The sequence below is a fragment of the Chiloscyllium plagiosum genome, unplaced genomic scaffold (assembly GCF_037043375.1).
Source record: "Chiloscyllium plagiosum isolate Xiang-an unplaced genomic scaffold, Cpla_swu_hap1 HiC_scaffold_11, whole genome shotgun sequence".
In the NCBI taxonomy this organism is placed as follows: domain Eukaryota; kingdom Metazoa; phylum Chordata; class Chondrichthyes; order Orectolobiformes; family Hemiscylliidae; genus Chiloscyllium; species Chiloscyllium plagiosum.
In genome coordinates, this window is record NW_028270149.1 from 27671440 (window position 1) to 27690619 (window position 19180).

At 37.4% G+C, this 19180-nt stretch overlaps 2 protein-coding genes across 4 annotated transcripts in view; one reads left to right on the plus strand and one right to left on the minus strand.

The window, feature by feature from the left end:
• The window catches only part of tmem164 (transmembrane protein 164), a 124280-nt gene extending 118458 nt beyond the window's left edge, over positions 1-5822 (plus strand). Inside the window, exon 6 of the mRNA XM_087991928.1 lies at positions 1853-5822. Coding sequence (XP_087848054.1) covers positions 1853-2059 — 207 coding nt within the window. The 3' untranslated portion in view covers positions 2060-5822. The remainder of the gene's footprint in view (positions 1-1852) is intronic.
• Positions 5823-8795: 2973 nt separating this feature from the next.
• The window catches only part of LOC122547156 (nuclear protein AMMECR1-like), a 189886-nt gene continuing 179501 nt past the window's right edge, over positions 8796-19180 (minus strand). For all 3 annotated transcript variants that reach the window (XR_015758631.1, XM_087991930.1, XM_087991929.1), the window contains one exon: positions 8796-13519. Coding sequence is in view for 2 of the 3 variants with exons in the window: in XM_087991930.1 (XP_087848056.1) it covers positions 13405-13519 (115 nt within the window). In the remaining variant the exon portion in view is untranslated. The remainder of the gene's footprint in view (positions 13520-19180) is intronic.

Sequence of the window (19180 nt, forward strand, 5' to 3'; positions counted from 1 at the left end):
CCGAAAGGCCTCTTCTGCCTGTATGATTCTATAGAGAACAAAATTAAAGAACTGTGGGTGCTGAATCTGCAAACATGTTTTACATTTTAAAAAAACTGGAAAAACCTAGCTGCTCAGGTGGCATTTGCAGAGAGAAACAGGGTAAAGATTTCAGCTTGATGATCAGTCATCGGAGTTCTGAAATAGCAATGTAATAATGACGAGGCAATACATTTTTGAGATAATGGTTAAGGGATAGATATTGCCCAGCACCCTGGAGAATTTCTCTGCTCTTCTTTTGAAATATGCCTTGAGATATTTTAACTCATTTCAGAGGGCTGTCATTTTAATGATTCATCTGAAAGGTAGCACTGCTGTCTGTGTAGCACTATTGAGTAATACACTCTGTCAGCTAGGATTATAGTCATTCATGCTATGCAAGCGCTGGACAATGACTTTCTCCAACATGATAAAAGTTATTCATTGCCCCTCGCTATTCTGTGGCACTACCATCATTGAATCTCCCAATATCAGGATCAATGGGGTTACCATTGATCAGATGGTAATGGTCATATAAGTTGGACCACTCACATAAAAACTGTGGCAATGAAAGTGGCTCAGAAGCAAGGAATTCCCCAGTGAGCAACTCACCTTTTTGTCTCCCTTCCTAACAATAGTGTCGTTGTCCCTACACACCAAGGACTGCAGTGGTAATGACCGACTTATGACTGCCTTCTCCAGAGTATTTATGATCTGGGCATCACTAGCTGGATATTTATTGCTTATCACCAAGTACAAAAAAGAATCTCTAGAATGGGGCTTGAACTTGCAACTTCCTTTCTTAAACATGAGAGTTAAGCCCACTGTCAATAGTGATATGAAAGAGGAAGTAAAAACCTACCTGGAATCTGCTGCATCTGCAACTTACCAAAGGTTTCCAAAATTAAGATGCACCAGATCTGAACAATGGGATCTTTTTTCAAAAGTCAGTGGAGCTAATCTAGAATACAGAATGTTTTCTTCCCGTAACAAGGGTTAATGAAGTGATTAGCAGGATTATTAATAATACTTTATGTTGTTAATTATTTTTTGCTCGCAGCCAAACAAAATAAATCAAGATTTCCTCTGTAAAGCAGAATTGCCTTCCAGAATTAGATCACTCCCTTTCAATATGGAGTCTCCTTCTCAAACGTTTCTCCAAGATGGGCTCACCTCCAGACGAAACAAAAACAGCAGTTGTTGAAAAAGCTCAGTGTGTCTGGCAACATCTCTGAAGAGAGATCAGAGTTAATGTTTCAGGTCCAATGACCCTTCATCATCTCCTGATGACTTGGTTAATGATGCCTAACTCACAATCTGTTGAGTAGGGCGTGGAAAGTCACTTCCTTCACTTTTCAAATAGGATCTTTCTTCCTGTCTCCCAGAATAACTTATTCCAAATTTAGCACTAGTCCATACACCACACGATATCAAAACAAGTACAATGTTCCAGCCACAATATAAAATCTCCCAATCTGATGGGAATAAAGTTCAATGTTATAAAACCTAAAACCAAATTGCCTATATACTAACAACGTATTACAGAGGAAAAATTCTTTAAAGAAAAGCTGCACTCTCTAGATTTGCTACTCCTCTAAATTCCCAGTCAAAATTGATCATCAAAAATAAAATCCTTCAAGCAGGGTTCTGCTACTCTGCAAATTTGTACTTTTAAAATAACTCCTGCTTGGGGATATAAACTAAAATCTTCCTCTTACAAACATATTGTTTTATTAAATTGCTTTTTCTCTATCTCTTGCTTATAGCCTACAACAAAATAAAACCATGGCGCTTTTCTTTGCAAACATAACATTGTGTTTATCTTATTTTTAAGGTCACAGAAGTTAATTTGAACAACATGCTTTGTCCAGCAATTTCGGACCCATTTTATAGCTCCTGGTATCGGGTCTGGGCATCGGGACATCAAACGTTGATGACGGTGACGCATGGGAAGTTGGTTACTCTTCTCTTCTATGCTGCTGCTCCTGCTTGCAAGTACTTGGTAGATATGGTCAAGTTGCCAATGAAGAAAATAATTTGAAATGTTGCAGCAGATCTTACATGGCAAAGTATAATATTTAGATTTTTTTTTCAACTGGTGGCAGAAGATTTAGAAAGGTAGATTTAAAACAAAGGCTGCAAACAGTGGCAAAATTAGTGGCCTTAAGGGATCTTTATCTGAAATGATTTTGTACTTTTTGAAATACAATGAAACTGAATGTTCTTTACAACTTCAGATTTAAATGAGCAAGTTCAAAAAATATAATTATCACGATAGAAAGTGAACAGTCGTGAAAGGTACAGGAAAAGGTTTGGACAGATTATTTGCTCTGTTTTGCCTTCCCATGTATTGTCTCTGACGACAAAAGTGCTGTTATCTAATATGTTTCCACTGAAGTAGCTTTTGAGTAACTATAATTGAGCAATCCATCCAAATAATTGGAAATATTAAGTTATGGAGTTCAAGGAAACTAATGGAAATTATTCTGTTATGTTTTTTTTCTCACAACATGAGGAAGCTAGTTTATTTATGCATTATATGAAAATGTCACAACATTACTTACAACACTCTTGCAGAATTGTTCTATGTTGAATCAACCTGTATTAACTCCTATCTCATCTTTTTGAGGTTTTCATTGTTTTTAAACGAGTGGATGTGTTGACCATATGGTAGACAGGAAGCTAGGCCAGTAAGTTGATCCCAGGCTTCAACCGACAGTACTTTACTACTGCTTGGTAATGGCTGTTACTCTGTGTGGTTCACAGTCTGTTTGGTATTTTATATAGGTGACAGAACTTTAACCAAAAATGTACTCTCATGAACTTGCATTATAACGATATACTGCCCATGTAAAGCAACTATTTACTGTTTATTTTTGCTCCATTCTTAAATCCCTTAAGTTACATCTGTACAATTCTAAAGATTTTTAGAACCAACAAAGATATTTTTGCCTATTGCCCAATTAATTCTATTTCCCAGACTATGTTAATTTTAGGTGTATGCTGGGTTTAGATATAGTTCCAGCTGATGTACGCCTGTAGGTGTTGCAATGATACTTGTGCATATGTATCTGTGTTGTGGACTTTGTCAGAGATAAAAACTTTGTAATTATGTTCCCTATTGTGCAACGTGAATCTAGTATTAAGATCTAGCCTTAAAGAAATAATTTTAATGGTTACTTGTACTTTGTGTTTGTGATAAAAAGAAAGTGTTTATGTGGCATGTAACTAGTTGACCAAAAGCACTATCCTTGTTATATAAGTAAAGATTGGCTGTGTGGTATAAGGCAATCCTATTAAAAAAATCATTAATAACAGGAGGTTAAAAAATCTAAAGCTATTTCCTACCATATTAAACATTCCAAAAATGTTTTCCCTATTAGCAAGTCAAAAAAACTCTTATACGAAACCAGAATATATTTTCCTGTGATAATGTACAGAGAAATATTCAGCTTGACTCTGGGGATGTTTCTTTTTCCCCAGTTTTGGTATTTTGTATTTCTTTTAATACATGCAAGCAGAACACTGTGAAACAGTATTTGGTTGGCTTCGTGTCAACCCTGTTCCTTGTCCCATATCTTACAATCATTTATTTTTGGTTCTGCAGCCTCCGTCTAACCGGTTGCTTATTTTTTGTAATTTTCCATTTCAAAACTTTCAAATAGTTTTAAAGATCTGTAGTTTTGTCCTTGTGAAAATCCTACATTCACGTTCAGCATTGGAAATAGTTTGAAGATAAGTTAAGCTCCCTTCCTTTCCAAATCCACGTCATGATTCCTCATGAGTGCAATTTAGAATTGTCATTGAGGTAAAAGTAAATATGGACATTTGTCAATATTCAAAGAATGAATGCATTTGGAAGTGTACAAATTTATATTAGTGTAGATTATTCATTTGTAAGCTTATCTTTTATAAGTAGAAATTGGATTTAAATGTGAAGCAAAGTTTCCAATAGTTTGTTTCATTTTCTTCTCTCCCATCTATTCTAACCTGGACATTCCAATTTATCAACACTTGTTAGTTATTGTCATTTCTCAGGTAAAGCAGAGGAAAGCAGATTGGAATGTGGAGTCATGTATTTCCTCTTCAACCCAAAATGGGAGAACCAAGCACAGTCAGACTACTGCTAAAGCAATTCACCTGAAACCTACCATATTCTAGTACTGCAGTGAGAAAGTTTAATACTGCAATATTGGTAGCTATCTATTAATGTTTCATGAAATAATTACACTTTCTCCTAATGGCTTAGTGGATGATTGTATTGTGGTTTCTACTGGAGTTCTACAAACCTAATGATCCTAAGTCTGATGCCTGATCTGTGCTGTTAACTGATTCAACCAGATATCATGAAATCCCAACCCTGATCTAGGAAACAGAAGGGGAAAAAAAACCATTTGCCATCCATCACTATTCATTGATCTCACTGGAGAGTGTACATGCATGATGTCAAATAAGGAGATTGGACTAAGTGATATCCTCTATGGCTAAAAGTCACTTGCTGTTTCTCACTGGACTGATGTTTCCTAAAAGCAAAGGTGAAAGTAAGGAGACCACCCAGTCTATTGGCTAGAGAATGGTGCTTGCATGAGTCAAATATAAGGGCATGAAAGTATTTTAAACCCTGGGATTACTGTAAATTTGATATTGTCATATCAATAAATTGTGGGATGTGGGCACAAAAATAACACTCCAGACCCAACTCCTTAGATGTTATTCAGTTTACCATTACAAACCTAGTTTTAGTTGAGTATTGATAATACTTAAAGCTACTAGTTGCACAATAAGATTCAATTAGAACTTGACCAACCATATATAACACCATAAAAAGGGTTATTAAATAGGTTGATTGAAAAGTCAACACTTCTCCTGGGGTTGTGGGGTGGGGACAGTTTAGTTGCGAGTAAAACAAGTATAAATTATTTATGAATAGGCTTTTAAAATGTATTGTAAAATGGATTATTTTACATTGCATTTAAATTTAGCATCTGAAGACATTCCAGAGACAGTAAGATCTCCAATTACACAGCTGAAACTATTGATAAACAGGCCTTATTACTGGTAGCAAAAATGCAATGAACAGCAGAGAGGAAACCGGGAAGCAGTGTAGGGAAGCTGTACAAACTAGCTTTGACACCAAATTTTCCAGAGTTTTTGTAGAATTCGTTAAATCTTTCACAATCCTCTGGCTGCCTGAAAATACATCTGCAAACCATTCTGCAGTATTGATAGTTCAACTCAGGGAGCTGAATAATTGCCTGAAGTCACCTGACCACATTGAAAGTAAGCTAAGTGCAATGATGCTTTTACTCTATTGATATTTATTCTCTTATCACTTCATTTTGCTGCTTCTAGCTGGATGATTCCAAGGTGCCAGAAAAGAATGTACTTGTATTGTTATACATTTTAACATTTCAGTATTTCCAATGTAAATATGGTCAGTTCTTGAGAGAGACTGCTGATCTTTCATTCATGGCTAACTTTTGTAACTTTTCTCAAATGTTTGGATGTCTCAGCTGTGTTTTGTATACTCCAGATATACCTCAAAAAATGGGAAAAATGATATCCAAGTTAAGTTTTGACAAGAGCAAAACAACCAAATTCTTTGCAATTTTGGCAACACTATCTATTGAAGTGTGCCACGTGTAGGTTTTCTAAATTTCTTTCAAGCTGCTTTTCTAAAGTTACAAACAGTTCTGCTTGTATAATAAAATTGAAGTTACCAACTGAAACATTTTGTCTAACATTGCAAATTTTTGGCTTATTTACGTTTGTTTATAAATTGTTTAATAAAATGTTGAAGTGTTGTTTTGTTTGTTACTGTCATCAAATTTCAGCCAATATTTAGCCCTAATTACAAATAGAATGATTACAGTTTAATATTTTCAGGAATTATGCACTTCCCAAAGCTTTGGTGGGGAAGCATATTTTGGCAGAGTTTCTACTTATCCTAATTATTCAAGTGACAGAAGAAATTTCTCTGCCATCTTAATTGAAGACTTAGGCAGTTCAGGGGGCAAACCCTGCTAAAAGAAACCAGTCTCTCCATACTCTATCTTCCACCACTTTGTTAACTCATGTACAAATTCCTATCACTCCTTGTACTTTTTAGCCAGCTATAAAGCATATAGTTGTAGACTACACATAGCTCATTTCAGATTGTCTCCATTTCCTTTCTGAACCTCTAAAAGCTCCTGTAATCTACATTAAACTAATCAGTCATAGACACCAGTAACATATCTATTGAACTGAGCTGAATGCACTGTGGACTGAAAACTTTGGGGACTCGAGGCCAGAATGAGAGCAGGTAACTCCGATTTTGGTTTGAGTGAGATTAGAGAAATGGGAATGGTCAAGGCTAAAGAGTAATTTGGAAACCAAGACAAGAATTTTTAAAATCAGTAACTTATTGTGGACAGGAGTGACAGTAGGAGTTAAAGTACTAGCACTACTAATACGAGCACAAGAGTGACAAAGAAATCTTAGTTGCATATTGCTATATATCGCTATTAAAAATCTTGGGATTGCATGTCTGATGGTTTCAGTGCAGAATGTAGGCTGTTAAGTGCGGGTATAGAGTTCAGAGCCTTTGACTACAGCATGATCCATCAAGATCTACAAAGGATTATACTCCATACCCCTCAAATCTGACAACAGATTTTACATATGATAGATTGTTAGTATGACTGTCTTAAAATATCTCCAAGATGTCAAATACATGTGATAAAAAGCATTATTTCAGAGAAACCCATCGATTTCCCCCCCGCCCCCAAACATGGCAGTCAACTTATAATTGCAGGAAAACACTAACTTTGTTCAGGTAACTACTGGACAATGACACTAATAAATCTGCACTCAATCAACCTGAATATATTCAACATCACTGCCTCCAAAGAAACAAGATATAGATGTCTTATTTGTTTTCAATCACTAGATAATATATCCCTTTGATAAACTAATTTTAAAAAGATACCTCATGTCCTTTTTAAAACTCACTTTAAAAATATGCCCTCAAATTTTGAACTCCCCCAGCAAAGGGAAAAACAAACCCTTGCTATTCACTTTATTTTTGCCCCTCATGATTCTACAGTCAAAAAAAATGGCACTGGAAAAGCACGGCCAGTCAGGCCGCATCCAAGAAGCAGGAAAGTTGACGTTTGATTCCTGATGAAGAGCTTATGCTCCAAACGTCAACTTTCCTGCTTCTTGGATGCTGCCTGACTGGCTGTGCTTTTCCAGTGCCATGCTGTAGTCAAAGGCTCTGAACTCTATACCCGCACTTAACAGCCTACATTCTGCACTGAAACCATCAGACATGCAATCCCAAGATTTTTAATAGCGATATATAGCAATATGCAACTAAGATTTTTTTGTCACTCTTGTGCTCGTATTAGTAGTGCTTTTTGACTGATCACCAGCATCTGCAGTCCTCACTCTCTCCAAGATTTTAACCCGTTTTAAGGTCTCTCCTCAACCACCCAGGCTCCAGCTAAAAAAGTCTCAGCCTAATTAAAACCCTCCCATCCCCAGCAATATACTGGTAAATCTTTTCTGAACCCTCTTCAGTTTAATAAAGCCATCCTATAGCAGGGCAACCAGAACTGCATGTAGTACTCCAGAAGAGGCCTCACCAACTTAGTACTCATGAGGTTGCTATGTTTGTACAGGTGTATGAAAGCCAGTTACATGCCCAAGGACTTCCTCTGTAGTGAGGAAGAACAATCCAAAGTTCTGTTTTAAGGATGTCTAGATGTGTGACATGAAAGTCCATAAATTTCAGGGGACACATTTAAGACTTAGATGAAGAAACATTTCTTCACTCAGCAATGAACTGATAAATTTCTCTACGATAGGAAGCAGAGATAGTCAGGTTACTTAAAACATTCAAGAGAGATCTGCAAGTGTGAAGATTTTTAAAGGCATCAAGAGATGCAGAAAAAGTGGGAAAATGGCATTTAGCTAGGGGTAAGCCATGATTGCACTGATTGGTGGAGCAGGCTTGAAGAGTCAAAAGGCCTACTCCCACTCTGTTTTTATGTTTCAAATGTTCTATCAATCACCACCTGGGAGTCACTAGCTGATGACAGAGGAAAAAGGCAACACCTGAGAGATGTACACCATTGCACTGACCAATGCCTCAAGTGGCTTGGCAGAACACCAATGCCAAAACGAACAATCAACAATCACACTTGGTAGCTTCACACGTAGAACTGGCCCAACAAGGACTGGCCTCTTTGAACACTGGCAAAAAGTGCACCATTGGAAGATTCTCCATCTGAAACAAATTATCTGTTACACGCCCATCATTTTTCATAGAAGGCAGGATGCCAACAATGACAAAGACACTGACGTAAAGGATGTAGTGCAGATGAGAAATTAAAGAAAACTTACTTTTGCTTTAAACAATTGGCATCTCTCCTATTCCATTTATGGAAAAATACACTTGACTTTGGTTAAATATCAACTTTAAGATAGATCTGCTCTTAGTCTGGTTAGCAGTGATTGAGATTCCAAGTCAAGGTAGGGAGAAAATAAGATCTATTTCTCAACTGACATGCAATGATACATAACTGAAAATGTTAAAAACAAATGGAGAGCACAGCAGATATTAGTTGTAATGCATTTCCTAAGCAGAAGCCTACAAACTCTACTTGCACAAACAAAACATGTTCAATTGAGCTAGACTGTGCAACATATCATTTTATAACAGCAAAGGTTAAAAGGTTTTGAAAGAATACATGTAAAATGTAGCTTTTGAAACCATTCAATACAACAAGTCATTTGTTTCAACACTTACATGTGCTTTTATTGATAAAAAACATTGTGGAGAAAACGTCCCACATATTTCACTGAATATTCATATAGATTTCCTCCCCCCTCCCCACCAAATGATCAAGTTTAGAAAAAGTCAGTGTAGGTTTCTGCAGGTCTGGAATTCACGTTGTTCTGCTTGTAGGTGGATGCCCTTCACAGAACGTTGCTGGGTGGACTCCCTTTGCTGCAAGCCCATTTGCATCCACTGGTACTGGTCGTATGAAGTGGTATCGCTCCCAACATGAGTGGAAATACTTTCAGTGCCTGCTACTCCACTGTTGAACATGGTTTAAAAATAAAGTCCATTCCATCAAATAAAAATCATTTCTAATCCACTAAAACCCACAATATTTTGCAATCATGAGATCCTTCTTGAATCTGCTTGTAACTAGTATAATATACTTAGGCACGTGAAACACTCATTTCATCTCATGTACCAACATAGAGACCAATTATGTATTAATCTTAATATTTTATTGGGTAAATGCTTTAAAATGTAACAATAGTGTTAAAACTACTACATTGTTCCACAATCCATGTCTCACAGACCCACTGATCATTTTTATTATAAAGTCCCTCCCCCCACTTTTTGACTTACGACCATACTATAAATGCCCATTTCAACATTATCACACTAATAGTAATTGTAAAATTTTAAATGTGGAAGGAGGATCTAGTCATAATGAAAGGGGGTTCTTCACATATACTGTGGTGCCATTATTCAACAGTTACTAATAAAAAGGAAAAAAAAAACTTTTTGGGCACAAGCTACACCAGGTAGCTATCAACCCAGCATCACTGTAGCATCAGTAGGTAAATCAGTCTGCTGGTGACAGTGTTAACTCATCTCATCTTTAACATATAAAAAAAAACACTAAAATAACTTAGAAACTAGATCCAAAAAATTCTGAAAAGAATTGATTTCAATGTACAAAAACCGTCATACATGTGTTGTTACAAAAGTCTGAAACACAACTCTCTCGCTCTCTCAGTGCGATTGACAACCAGTGCAGTTACTAGGTCCAGAGTAAAATTAAGAAACAAGTGTTCAAACAACAATGGTAAAAATAATTAAACATCTTTAGTATAAAGATTTTCTGCTGGTCTCTAGGATACAGATTAAAGAAACCCTTAGGTCTGAGAGGCACACTATGGGGCTTCTTCGATACAGCCACTGCATGGGCAAAGTTACCAGACATCAATGTTCAACAGTGCTCATTGAGAATCTTCAAATTAAACTTAATTGAATCAATGCTACTAGCAAAACCAGTTAGAAATTGTACAAAAATAAAAAACAAATTGTTAAAACCTCCTGCAGTAGCCTTGAAGGACGGGAAAGCAGGCTTAATTCACAGCAGCATTAGATCATGGCTGGAGGCATCTTTGGTTCAGTCTGAACGACAACGTGATGTAACCTCGACTGCACAACAGTATATAAAAATTGAACATGTTCAAGAGGTGGCAGGTAATGTAACAGCCCCATAAAAAATATTAAATACCTAATGCTTCAGTTTAACTATTTTTTTTCAAAGGAAAGAAAGTGACCAGCATGGACACACTGTCATGCTCCTATAGCTACACACGACGAGATATGTCCCATTCCACCATGCCATGCAGGGAAGTATTGCTGACCTCGTCCTTGCAAGGCTGCAGGATTTTATTTATTTGTTTTCATCATTATTACACTGGTAGTAAAGTTTTGTATAATATCTGCATATATCAAGATTATTCCGATATGATCTCGGAGTCAGCATGACCAGTCACGTGACCCATTCAGAGTCGTATAGCACCATTTTTTTTTCCCCACTAGTGGTGAGCTCAAAGAAAGGATGAGCATGCCGAGATGAAGGACATGATGTTCAGAGAAATTCAGTAAACTAAGTTCCACTTGGCAGCCAAGATTGTTCAGTTTGTGCTATTTCTGTCAAAATTAAGGCAACACAAGTGAAATATAAACCATTTCTTTTGGAATTACTGTGGATGCACAGCTCTTAAGTTCTATCAATGTGAATAATGGAAGGAGTTATCTTCAGCTTCACACAATGGACTATTTTCATAGGATGCAGGCAAATCTTTCACTGAGAAGCTAATCAAATCTAAATACCATACCTTACATTTCATTTATATAGCTGAGGATATTCAAATGAGCAATTAATGGTTTTCCCCAACATTGATATTTAGTGAAAAACACAGCCTGTCTGAACATATCCAATAAAACAAACATTAATAGACACTTGAAATTGCGCCAGAATCCTTTACAGTATAGGATTTAATATAGGATTTCAAACTTTGCTGATTGTTACTAATTAGCTATTGATATTTAATGAATTACCTTCAAGACAAAATTTAGGAGACAACTGATTTTAAGTTTCAAATGTCTTAAGGTTGGATCAGAAATTACAAATATCTTACTCAGGAGACATATCCTTGGTTAAGTTAAAAACGATTCAAAAGGTTAAATTGGTAATAAATGTAAGAAATGCGAATGAAGTATTGTCTCAGATTTAAGTTTGTTTTAATGACAATCTAACACATCTTAATCTGATCTTTAAAGCTACTAGAAAAAAATGTACAAACTACCATGTACACTTAATCTAAACTCAAATTTAGATAGTCACCTGCAGTCTTCGGTTTGATTCTTTTTTTTAAAAAAAGAACAGCTGAACAAATAACCCCAGGTTGTTTCTATTTCTAACCTATTTTACCATACTAAACCAGAACTTGCTGACCTGAAGTCTGTGGATATTCCAGGTTTTCTGTTAGATTTATGACAACCAAAAGCAGAAATCTAAAATTACCAACATCTGATCATCTCGTTTTCCCAAACAGTTCTGTTCACTGGAAAATTTGCACTGTCATAATAAACTTGGCTAATTTAAATTTCCAATCCTGACAATAAGAAGCTGAGCAAAATAAATTTTACACAGATGTATTGGGAGCCTCAGGCTGCACAAATACTGCGCATTAATATTTCCTGAGTTCTAGCACCACGATTGCCCAGCTCCCTAGAATCTCAACTTTCTCTTTTCTAGTATAACTAAAAATTCCTTATTGAATTATAAAATATTTAAATCTGAGTCAGAACTGATTTGTTATAGTTAATCTTATAAACTAAGCAGCTTGGCTTAAACTATATGTTTATAATTAAAATGTTACAGGTACAAAAACAAGTGCTAGAACTTAAAGAATCAAAATCCAGTTAATAACTGGAAATCCAGGTTGACATTTTCCTAGAACCAAATTTACACAGTTTTCTATATTCAGTGAGAAACTGAGGTGGGAGTATTTAATTATTTTTATATACTGTATATAGTATTAATTATTCTGTTGCACTGCAAAGCCAAACCAAATTCAACAAATGGCTGATTAAATAACATTTCAAAGGTGTTTCCAGATGACTCAAAGATGTGATGTTTTGGGTATACCTATCTATGTGGAAAGAAATTCAGAACTAAATTATCTTTACCAATTCAAAATTAGTGCCCTATCACAGAGGCAGTTACAAGCACAGAATAGATGACCTACAAGCCAGTGTTTAAAATTCAGAAAAAAGGTAATATACCAACAAGGATTGCCCCTTCCTCCTGGAGGTAACAGCAAGTAGGTAAAGACCGACAGCACACAAATGCCATCATAATGTGGAATCTTGATCTGCATTATTATATTCGTGTACTTGTAACCCATAAATCAAACTGTTGAACCTATTTTTACTCCATATAAGTATTTGCAAAAAAACTTCATAGGTAATTATTATAACAAATGTATTAAGAAAAATCTTTCCCCACAAGGGAAAAAAAGCTGTGTATACATACACACAAATTATATACACTATCATAGGATAAAAGATATTATCTTAATTACTTTCCATTTGACAAGTATACCCAATAACAATTCTATTGTGGAAAGTGTTTAGAAATCTCTGTCATGGGAGGTCAAGTAGTATGCCTAACATTTTGATACAGTACTTGAGTAACTCAATGTAGTTCTTTTTACCAACTTTTGTTGTCCTTCAACAACTGCATTTTTGCTTTAAAATGCAGCTAAGTTTAAAAAGCTATTCATACTAAAATGGTCAGTATGACAAAGGGATTTTATACAAATCAAATGCAATGCTGAAATGATTTGTAACTTCTTTACAGCAGTTGAAACTATAGGGTTCTGACTGTTAAAGAAGGTTTATCCAATCATTTAAGAAATGTAGGTCCAATATCTGCCTAAGAACAAAGACACTATTTGATTAACCCTGCTCTTGCAAATTTAGAATCCAATCTCTCATATCTCCTTCCATTCATCCACAGGCTTAGGAAATTCTGGGAATGCAAAAAAAAAGGTAATAATTTTATCGGAACTTATTTTATGAAAGGGCACGCTCAAAGAAAATACGTTGATACATAATTATGAGTTGTTACCACCCGTTGCCAAATTGACATCAGCCAAATAGCTGCATGCCATTATGGCAACGGAAACTAACATCATAAAATGGTACAGTAATAGAGATAGCTAGACCAAGAAGGGGAAGGGTCCCCTGGGAAGAGGTCCGCTGAAAGATCAAGTGACTGGTCATGCAAGTCATTGTCAGGAATAATGGTTGTACGGTGGTAGAGGGTGTGCAATGCCATTCTGGTAGTGGTGATGCTGGCGGTGAGCTAGATACTCTGAGTAACTCAGTGTCATCTTTTCGCTATGGTACCTGCAGAGAACAGATAAAAAAATGCATTAGTTGTTTTATTTGCGAAAAGCTCAAAAACTGCTCAGTCATTATGCTGAGCATCCCCACTAGATGCCTTTACGCTTCAAGATTATGCTGGTGACATGAATCCTTTCCCAAATGAGTCGACAATCTAGCATAGACAGCCAAAGTTAAATAATTTAAAGTAAACAAAATTTGGTTTTGACAAAAAAGATTAGTAGTTTAGGCACTTACCTCAATTGTTTTATAACAAGATAGCAATTGATAACTTTCAAACTATCTTTTATCCCTGATGTTGCACTCAGCCACATGAAGGCAATTTAATGTTCTTTTCTCTTCAGTACCTCACTGAAGGTCAATCATAAATCTATTCCAGGGCCTTAACATAACCTAATCAGTCTCTTTAGTCTAGTTCTGAATGAGTGCTACTTTGGCACAGCTGCCATTATTGGACATGTTAAACTGGGCCCAAACAGTAGGGGCAAGGAAAGTCTGACAAGTCAAATCAGATTTGAAACATCAGGTTTCTCCCTTTTGTTTCAGATTTCCAGTATCCACAATATTTTGCTTTTACTTGAGGGACATTTTCTGGCTGTCCCAAGATTTACTCCCTAGCCAACATGAACAACATTTAATTAATCGCTTACTTAGTTGTAGGACTCACTGTGCATATCTGTGCTACCAAAGATTAGACTAGAGAGTTAATCATTAGTTGTGAAATCTTTGGAGGAATTTTGCAGGCATGGAAAGAGTTATACAAATACAGGTTCTGTAGTTGAATTAGAATTGTATATTCTAGGTTTGGAAATGAATAGTGAAACACTAATACAAGTTTACTCAAAGTTTGGATGATATTTAAAATGGCAGATTATGAACCCTCAACAATGTATGCAATCATCCTGTATGTCACCATACTTTCTTCTAACACCAAAATTTTATTGAGGACCAAGAACTGCTTTGAAATTGACGTTTTATCTGTATAGCTGCTGTTTCTCTGCTGTTGGAAAGAATTATTTAGTATAGGTATGACTATAACCATTTGGTATTTATGCCAACATTTAGAAAACTCACAAAAACAAATAAATGTACACAACAGTTAGAAAATGAGAACTCCAAATTGGCCCAGATATTCTGTTGGCTAGTCAATGGAGGAGCACAGACTGGAGTTGTGAAGTAACACCATGATGCAGCTGACTCCATGGGAATTACCTAGGAAATTAAAAACTTTAGACTATATCTCTGCTAAGTTGGTGGCCCTCTGAAAAATCCTCAACATCAGAGAACTGAACACTGGCTCACTTAGTCATCCAGGAAACATTAAAAAACCCCTGTAACCAGTCACTATTAAACTGAACCTCCAATTCACACAAACCCCCTCCCCATAATGAGTTTTCCAACCCAATCCCCAAATGACCTCCTATACAGGAAGCCAGAACCCTTATGATCTCACCAAATTACTTACCACTCCCAAGACCAACAAACCCCTCCACCAACCCGACCAGCGCCAAACACTAAATTCCACTGAACTGGCCGCCCTTCCCCTGACCTGATCATACCAGACATGTTTCCTCTAATCAGAGGCACTCCAACCCTACCCTGCTGAATAGCCCCCATCTTCCCTATGCATAGCATATGTTCCACCCCTTAATAATTTAACTTGGCCCTGTTGAAATTAACTATACCACCTGACCTATCCTAAATGCTCAGCACTTACCTGGCACATTACTGTCACTTTCAAAGTTGCCTTTTGATCTTTAACTCTCAAAATATGGCAACAAGTGTTGTTAAATGAAGAGGAGTTCGTGGTCTGCAACGTTGCTCCCACAGATTTGGTACAAGCCAAACTAGACTCTTGCTCAGAAACACCACTGGCACATGTGAGTTATAGAAGATTGCTGTGTGTTGAACATGTTCCAGAGATCAAAATTTCCATTGTTTTCAAATATGTTTGCCTGATCCCATCTCCCTAATCTCCTCCCGTCACACTACTAACCAACCAGAGCCACTCCAGATATCCCTGCTCATCCAATTCTGATCTCAACACTGAATAATTGCTTTATTCTTGGCAGCTTTAACTGGTGTTGGATAGGCCTCAAGTTCTGGAATCCTCAAATTTGGGACACAAATACTCAGATTGGTCAGGTCAGTGATTTGGAGTGGAATGCACACAATTGTTTTTTTTTCTTTCCATGGCTCACAACCACCTTTTTATAGGCGATAGATAAAACTAAAATAGATGGAAAAGCAGGTGGTGATGAAGAAATAAAGAGTTTACAGATGACCATTGATAAGCTTGGAGAATGGGCCAGAATCCGGCAGATGGAGTTTAATGTGGGTAAGTGAGAGGTTGGCCATTTTGGATGAATAAACAAAATAGCAAACTGTTTAAATTGGAAGCAGATTCAATGTGAGTCAGTGCAGAGGGATGTGGACACCTTTGTGCATGGATTGCAGAAAGGCAATATAAAGGCAAATGGATTCATAGAATCAGATGTGCAGCACAAACAGACCCATTGGTCCAACTTGTCCATGCTGACCAGATATCCGTAATAAATCTAATCCCATTTGCCAGCACTTGGCCCATTCCCCTCTCAACCGTTCCTATTCATATACCCATCCAGATGCCTTTTAAATGTTGCAATCACCACCTCCTCTGGTACTGCATTCCATACACGCACTACCCTATGAGTGAAAATGTTGCCCCTTAGGTCCCTTTTAAATCTTTCTCCTCTCACCTTAAACCTATGCTCTCTAGTTTTGGACTCCCTCATCCTAGGGTAAAGACCTTGTCTATTTACCCTATTAATGCCCCTCCTGATTTTATAAATCTCTAAGGTCACCCCTCAGCCTCCGACTCTCCAGGGAAAACAGCTCCAGCCTATTCAGCCTCTCCCTATAGCTCAAACCTCCTAACTGTGGCAACTTCCTCGCAAATCTTTTCTGAACCCTTTCAGGTTTCACAACATCCTTCCTGTAGTAGGGAGACCAGAATTGCACACAGTATTCCAAAAATAGCCTAACCAATGTCCTGTACAGCCACAGCATGACCTCCCAACTCCTACACTCAACGCACTGACCAATACAGGCAAGCATATCAAACACCTTCTTCACTATCCTATCTACCTGCAAGTCTACTTTCAAGGAACTATTAATCTGCACTCCAAGGTCTCTTTGTTCAGCTACACTCCCCAGCACCTTACCAATAAGTGCATTAGTCCTTCCCAGATTTGTCTTTCCGAAATGAAGGACTTCACATTTATCCAAATCAAACGCCATCTGCCACTCTTCAGTCCACTGGTCCATCTGATCAAGGTCCTATTGTACTGAGGTAACCTTCTTCGTTGTCCACTACACCTCCAATTTTGATATCATCTGCAAACTTACTAACCATACACTTGTACATGATAGAGTTCAGAAGAATTGCCTGGAGCAGATGCGATTGTGGTATAAAAACTTCTAAAGGGGATTGATAAGGTAGATATAGAATATGACGTTCTTTCGCATGGGATAGTCATGAACAAAAAGGCTTCGATATAGAGTTAAAGGAGGTAGATTCAAAATTGAGATGAGGAGAAACTATTTCTCTCAAAGGGTTGCGCAACTGTGGAACTCACTAGCACAGAGTGCAGTGGTAGCAGAATAAATCATCAGATTCAAGAAAGAAAGAATTAGGATAAACAGCTATGCGTTGCAGGCAGGAAAGTGGAGTTGAGACTAGGATAAGATCAATCATGATCATGCTAATGGTAGAGTGGGCTCAAATGGCTCCTAGTTTCTATTTATTCATCTTACAAACATTTCATTTGGCACTACTTTCAACTGTGGGGCAGCACGTTAGCACTGCTGCCTCACAGCACTAGGGACCCGGGTTAGATTCCAGCCTTGGGCGACTGTGTTGAGTGTGCACATTCTCCCCATTTCTGCATGGGTTTCCTCAGGGTGCTCTGGTTTCCTCCCACAACCCAGACCCAGGTTAGGTGAACTGGCTATGCTAAAATTGCCAATAGTGTTCAGGGATATGTAGGTTAGGTACATCATTTAGGGGAAAATATAGGGTAGCTGAATGGGTCCGCTTTGGAGGGTTGGTGTGGACTTGTGGGGCCGAAAGGCCTGTTTCAAAGAAATCAAAATGTTACGCAAATCTAAAAATTGTTCTTCTGCCTAAGGGATAGGAATTTGCCATCACACGAAGCTGTGTCAGTAAACAGAACGCAACACAGAAATTGGATTCCAGAAACTTTATCATTAAACCAGAGACAACAGTTCATGTTCTACTTGACTCATTTCCATTACACTAAATTAAAGTCTCCAGCAGCTGGAGACAACACCCACTGGAGCTGCCTCATCTAAAGTTTATTTGCAATTTAGGAATTTGTTCAGATTTGACGTTGCAAAGCAACCATGCTTATAGTTTTTCTATCTATTGACACATTATCTCTCTTATTTTGTTCAAGTAGCTCTGTTTTTTCTGTGAACGCATTAGGTAGTAACAAGTTGTTCATTCGTGGTAGCATGACAGCTAAGTTTACCCGTCAGCTTTTTATCTTGCAGCAGAAATTGTAATTTCCTTTCTCTTGCTCAAGAACGCAGAGGGTAATTTTAGCAACTTTAAACAGTACCAAGGTATTGAGAATAAGTGGCTCAGGACAGATTAGAAGTCAAAACGCTGAACCTTGATTTATATTGGACATTTCAGTGAATAAAACAGATAGATTGCAGTGATTCAAGAAAGTGTGTCAAGGGTTTTTAAGGATGGACAATGAATTGTCCATCATTGTCAACTAGATCCACTTCCCATAAAAGTATAATAAATACAATTTATATTCCCAATAGAACCAACACTGGAGGCTCTGCAAAGATGCTCATTCTTGAATGATGGAAGAGCCCCACACCCATTAATGCAAAAGCTAAGTTTGAAACATTCACAGCAATCTTCAGCCAGAAGTGCCAAGTGGATGATCCATCTCAATCTTCCTCCAGTGGTCCCCAGTATTCAAGATACCAGTATTTAGCCAGTTCGATTCACTTCATGCAATATCAAGAAATGGTTGGAGGTATTGGATACTGCAAAAGATATGGATCCTGACAACATTCGAGCAATAGTACTGTGCTCCAGAACTTGCTGCTCTCTTAACTAAGCTCTTCCAGTACAGTTACAACACTGGCTTCTACACAAGTAGTGTGGAAAATTGCCTAGGTTATCTCCTGTATGCAAAAAGAACAAATTGGACTCAGCAAATTTGTGCCCCAGTCTACTCTCAATCATCAGTAAAATTATGGAAGGTGCCATTGACAGTTCTATCAAGCAGCACCTGCTCAGCAATAATCTACTCACTGATGCAGAGCTTGGGTTCCACCAGTGCCGTTCAACTTCTAACCTTGTTACAGCCTTTGTCTGAACCAGGACAAGAGCTGAATTCCAGAGAGGAGGTGGGAATGACAGTCTTGATATTATGGCCACATTTGACTGAGTGTGGTAACATGGAGTCCTAACAAAACCTAAGTCAGCAGCAAACTCGCCACTGGTTGACATCATACCTGGCAGTTAGAAAGAGGATTGTGGTTGTTGGAAATCAGTTTTTTGAGCTCCAGGAGTTCTCTGCACAAGTTCCTCAGGGTAGTGTTCTAGGCCCAACTATCTTCAGCAGCTTCAATCACCTT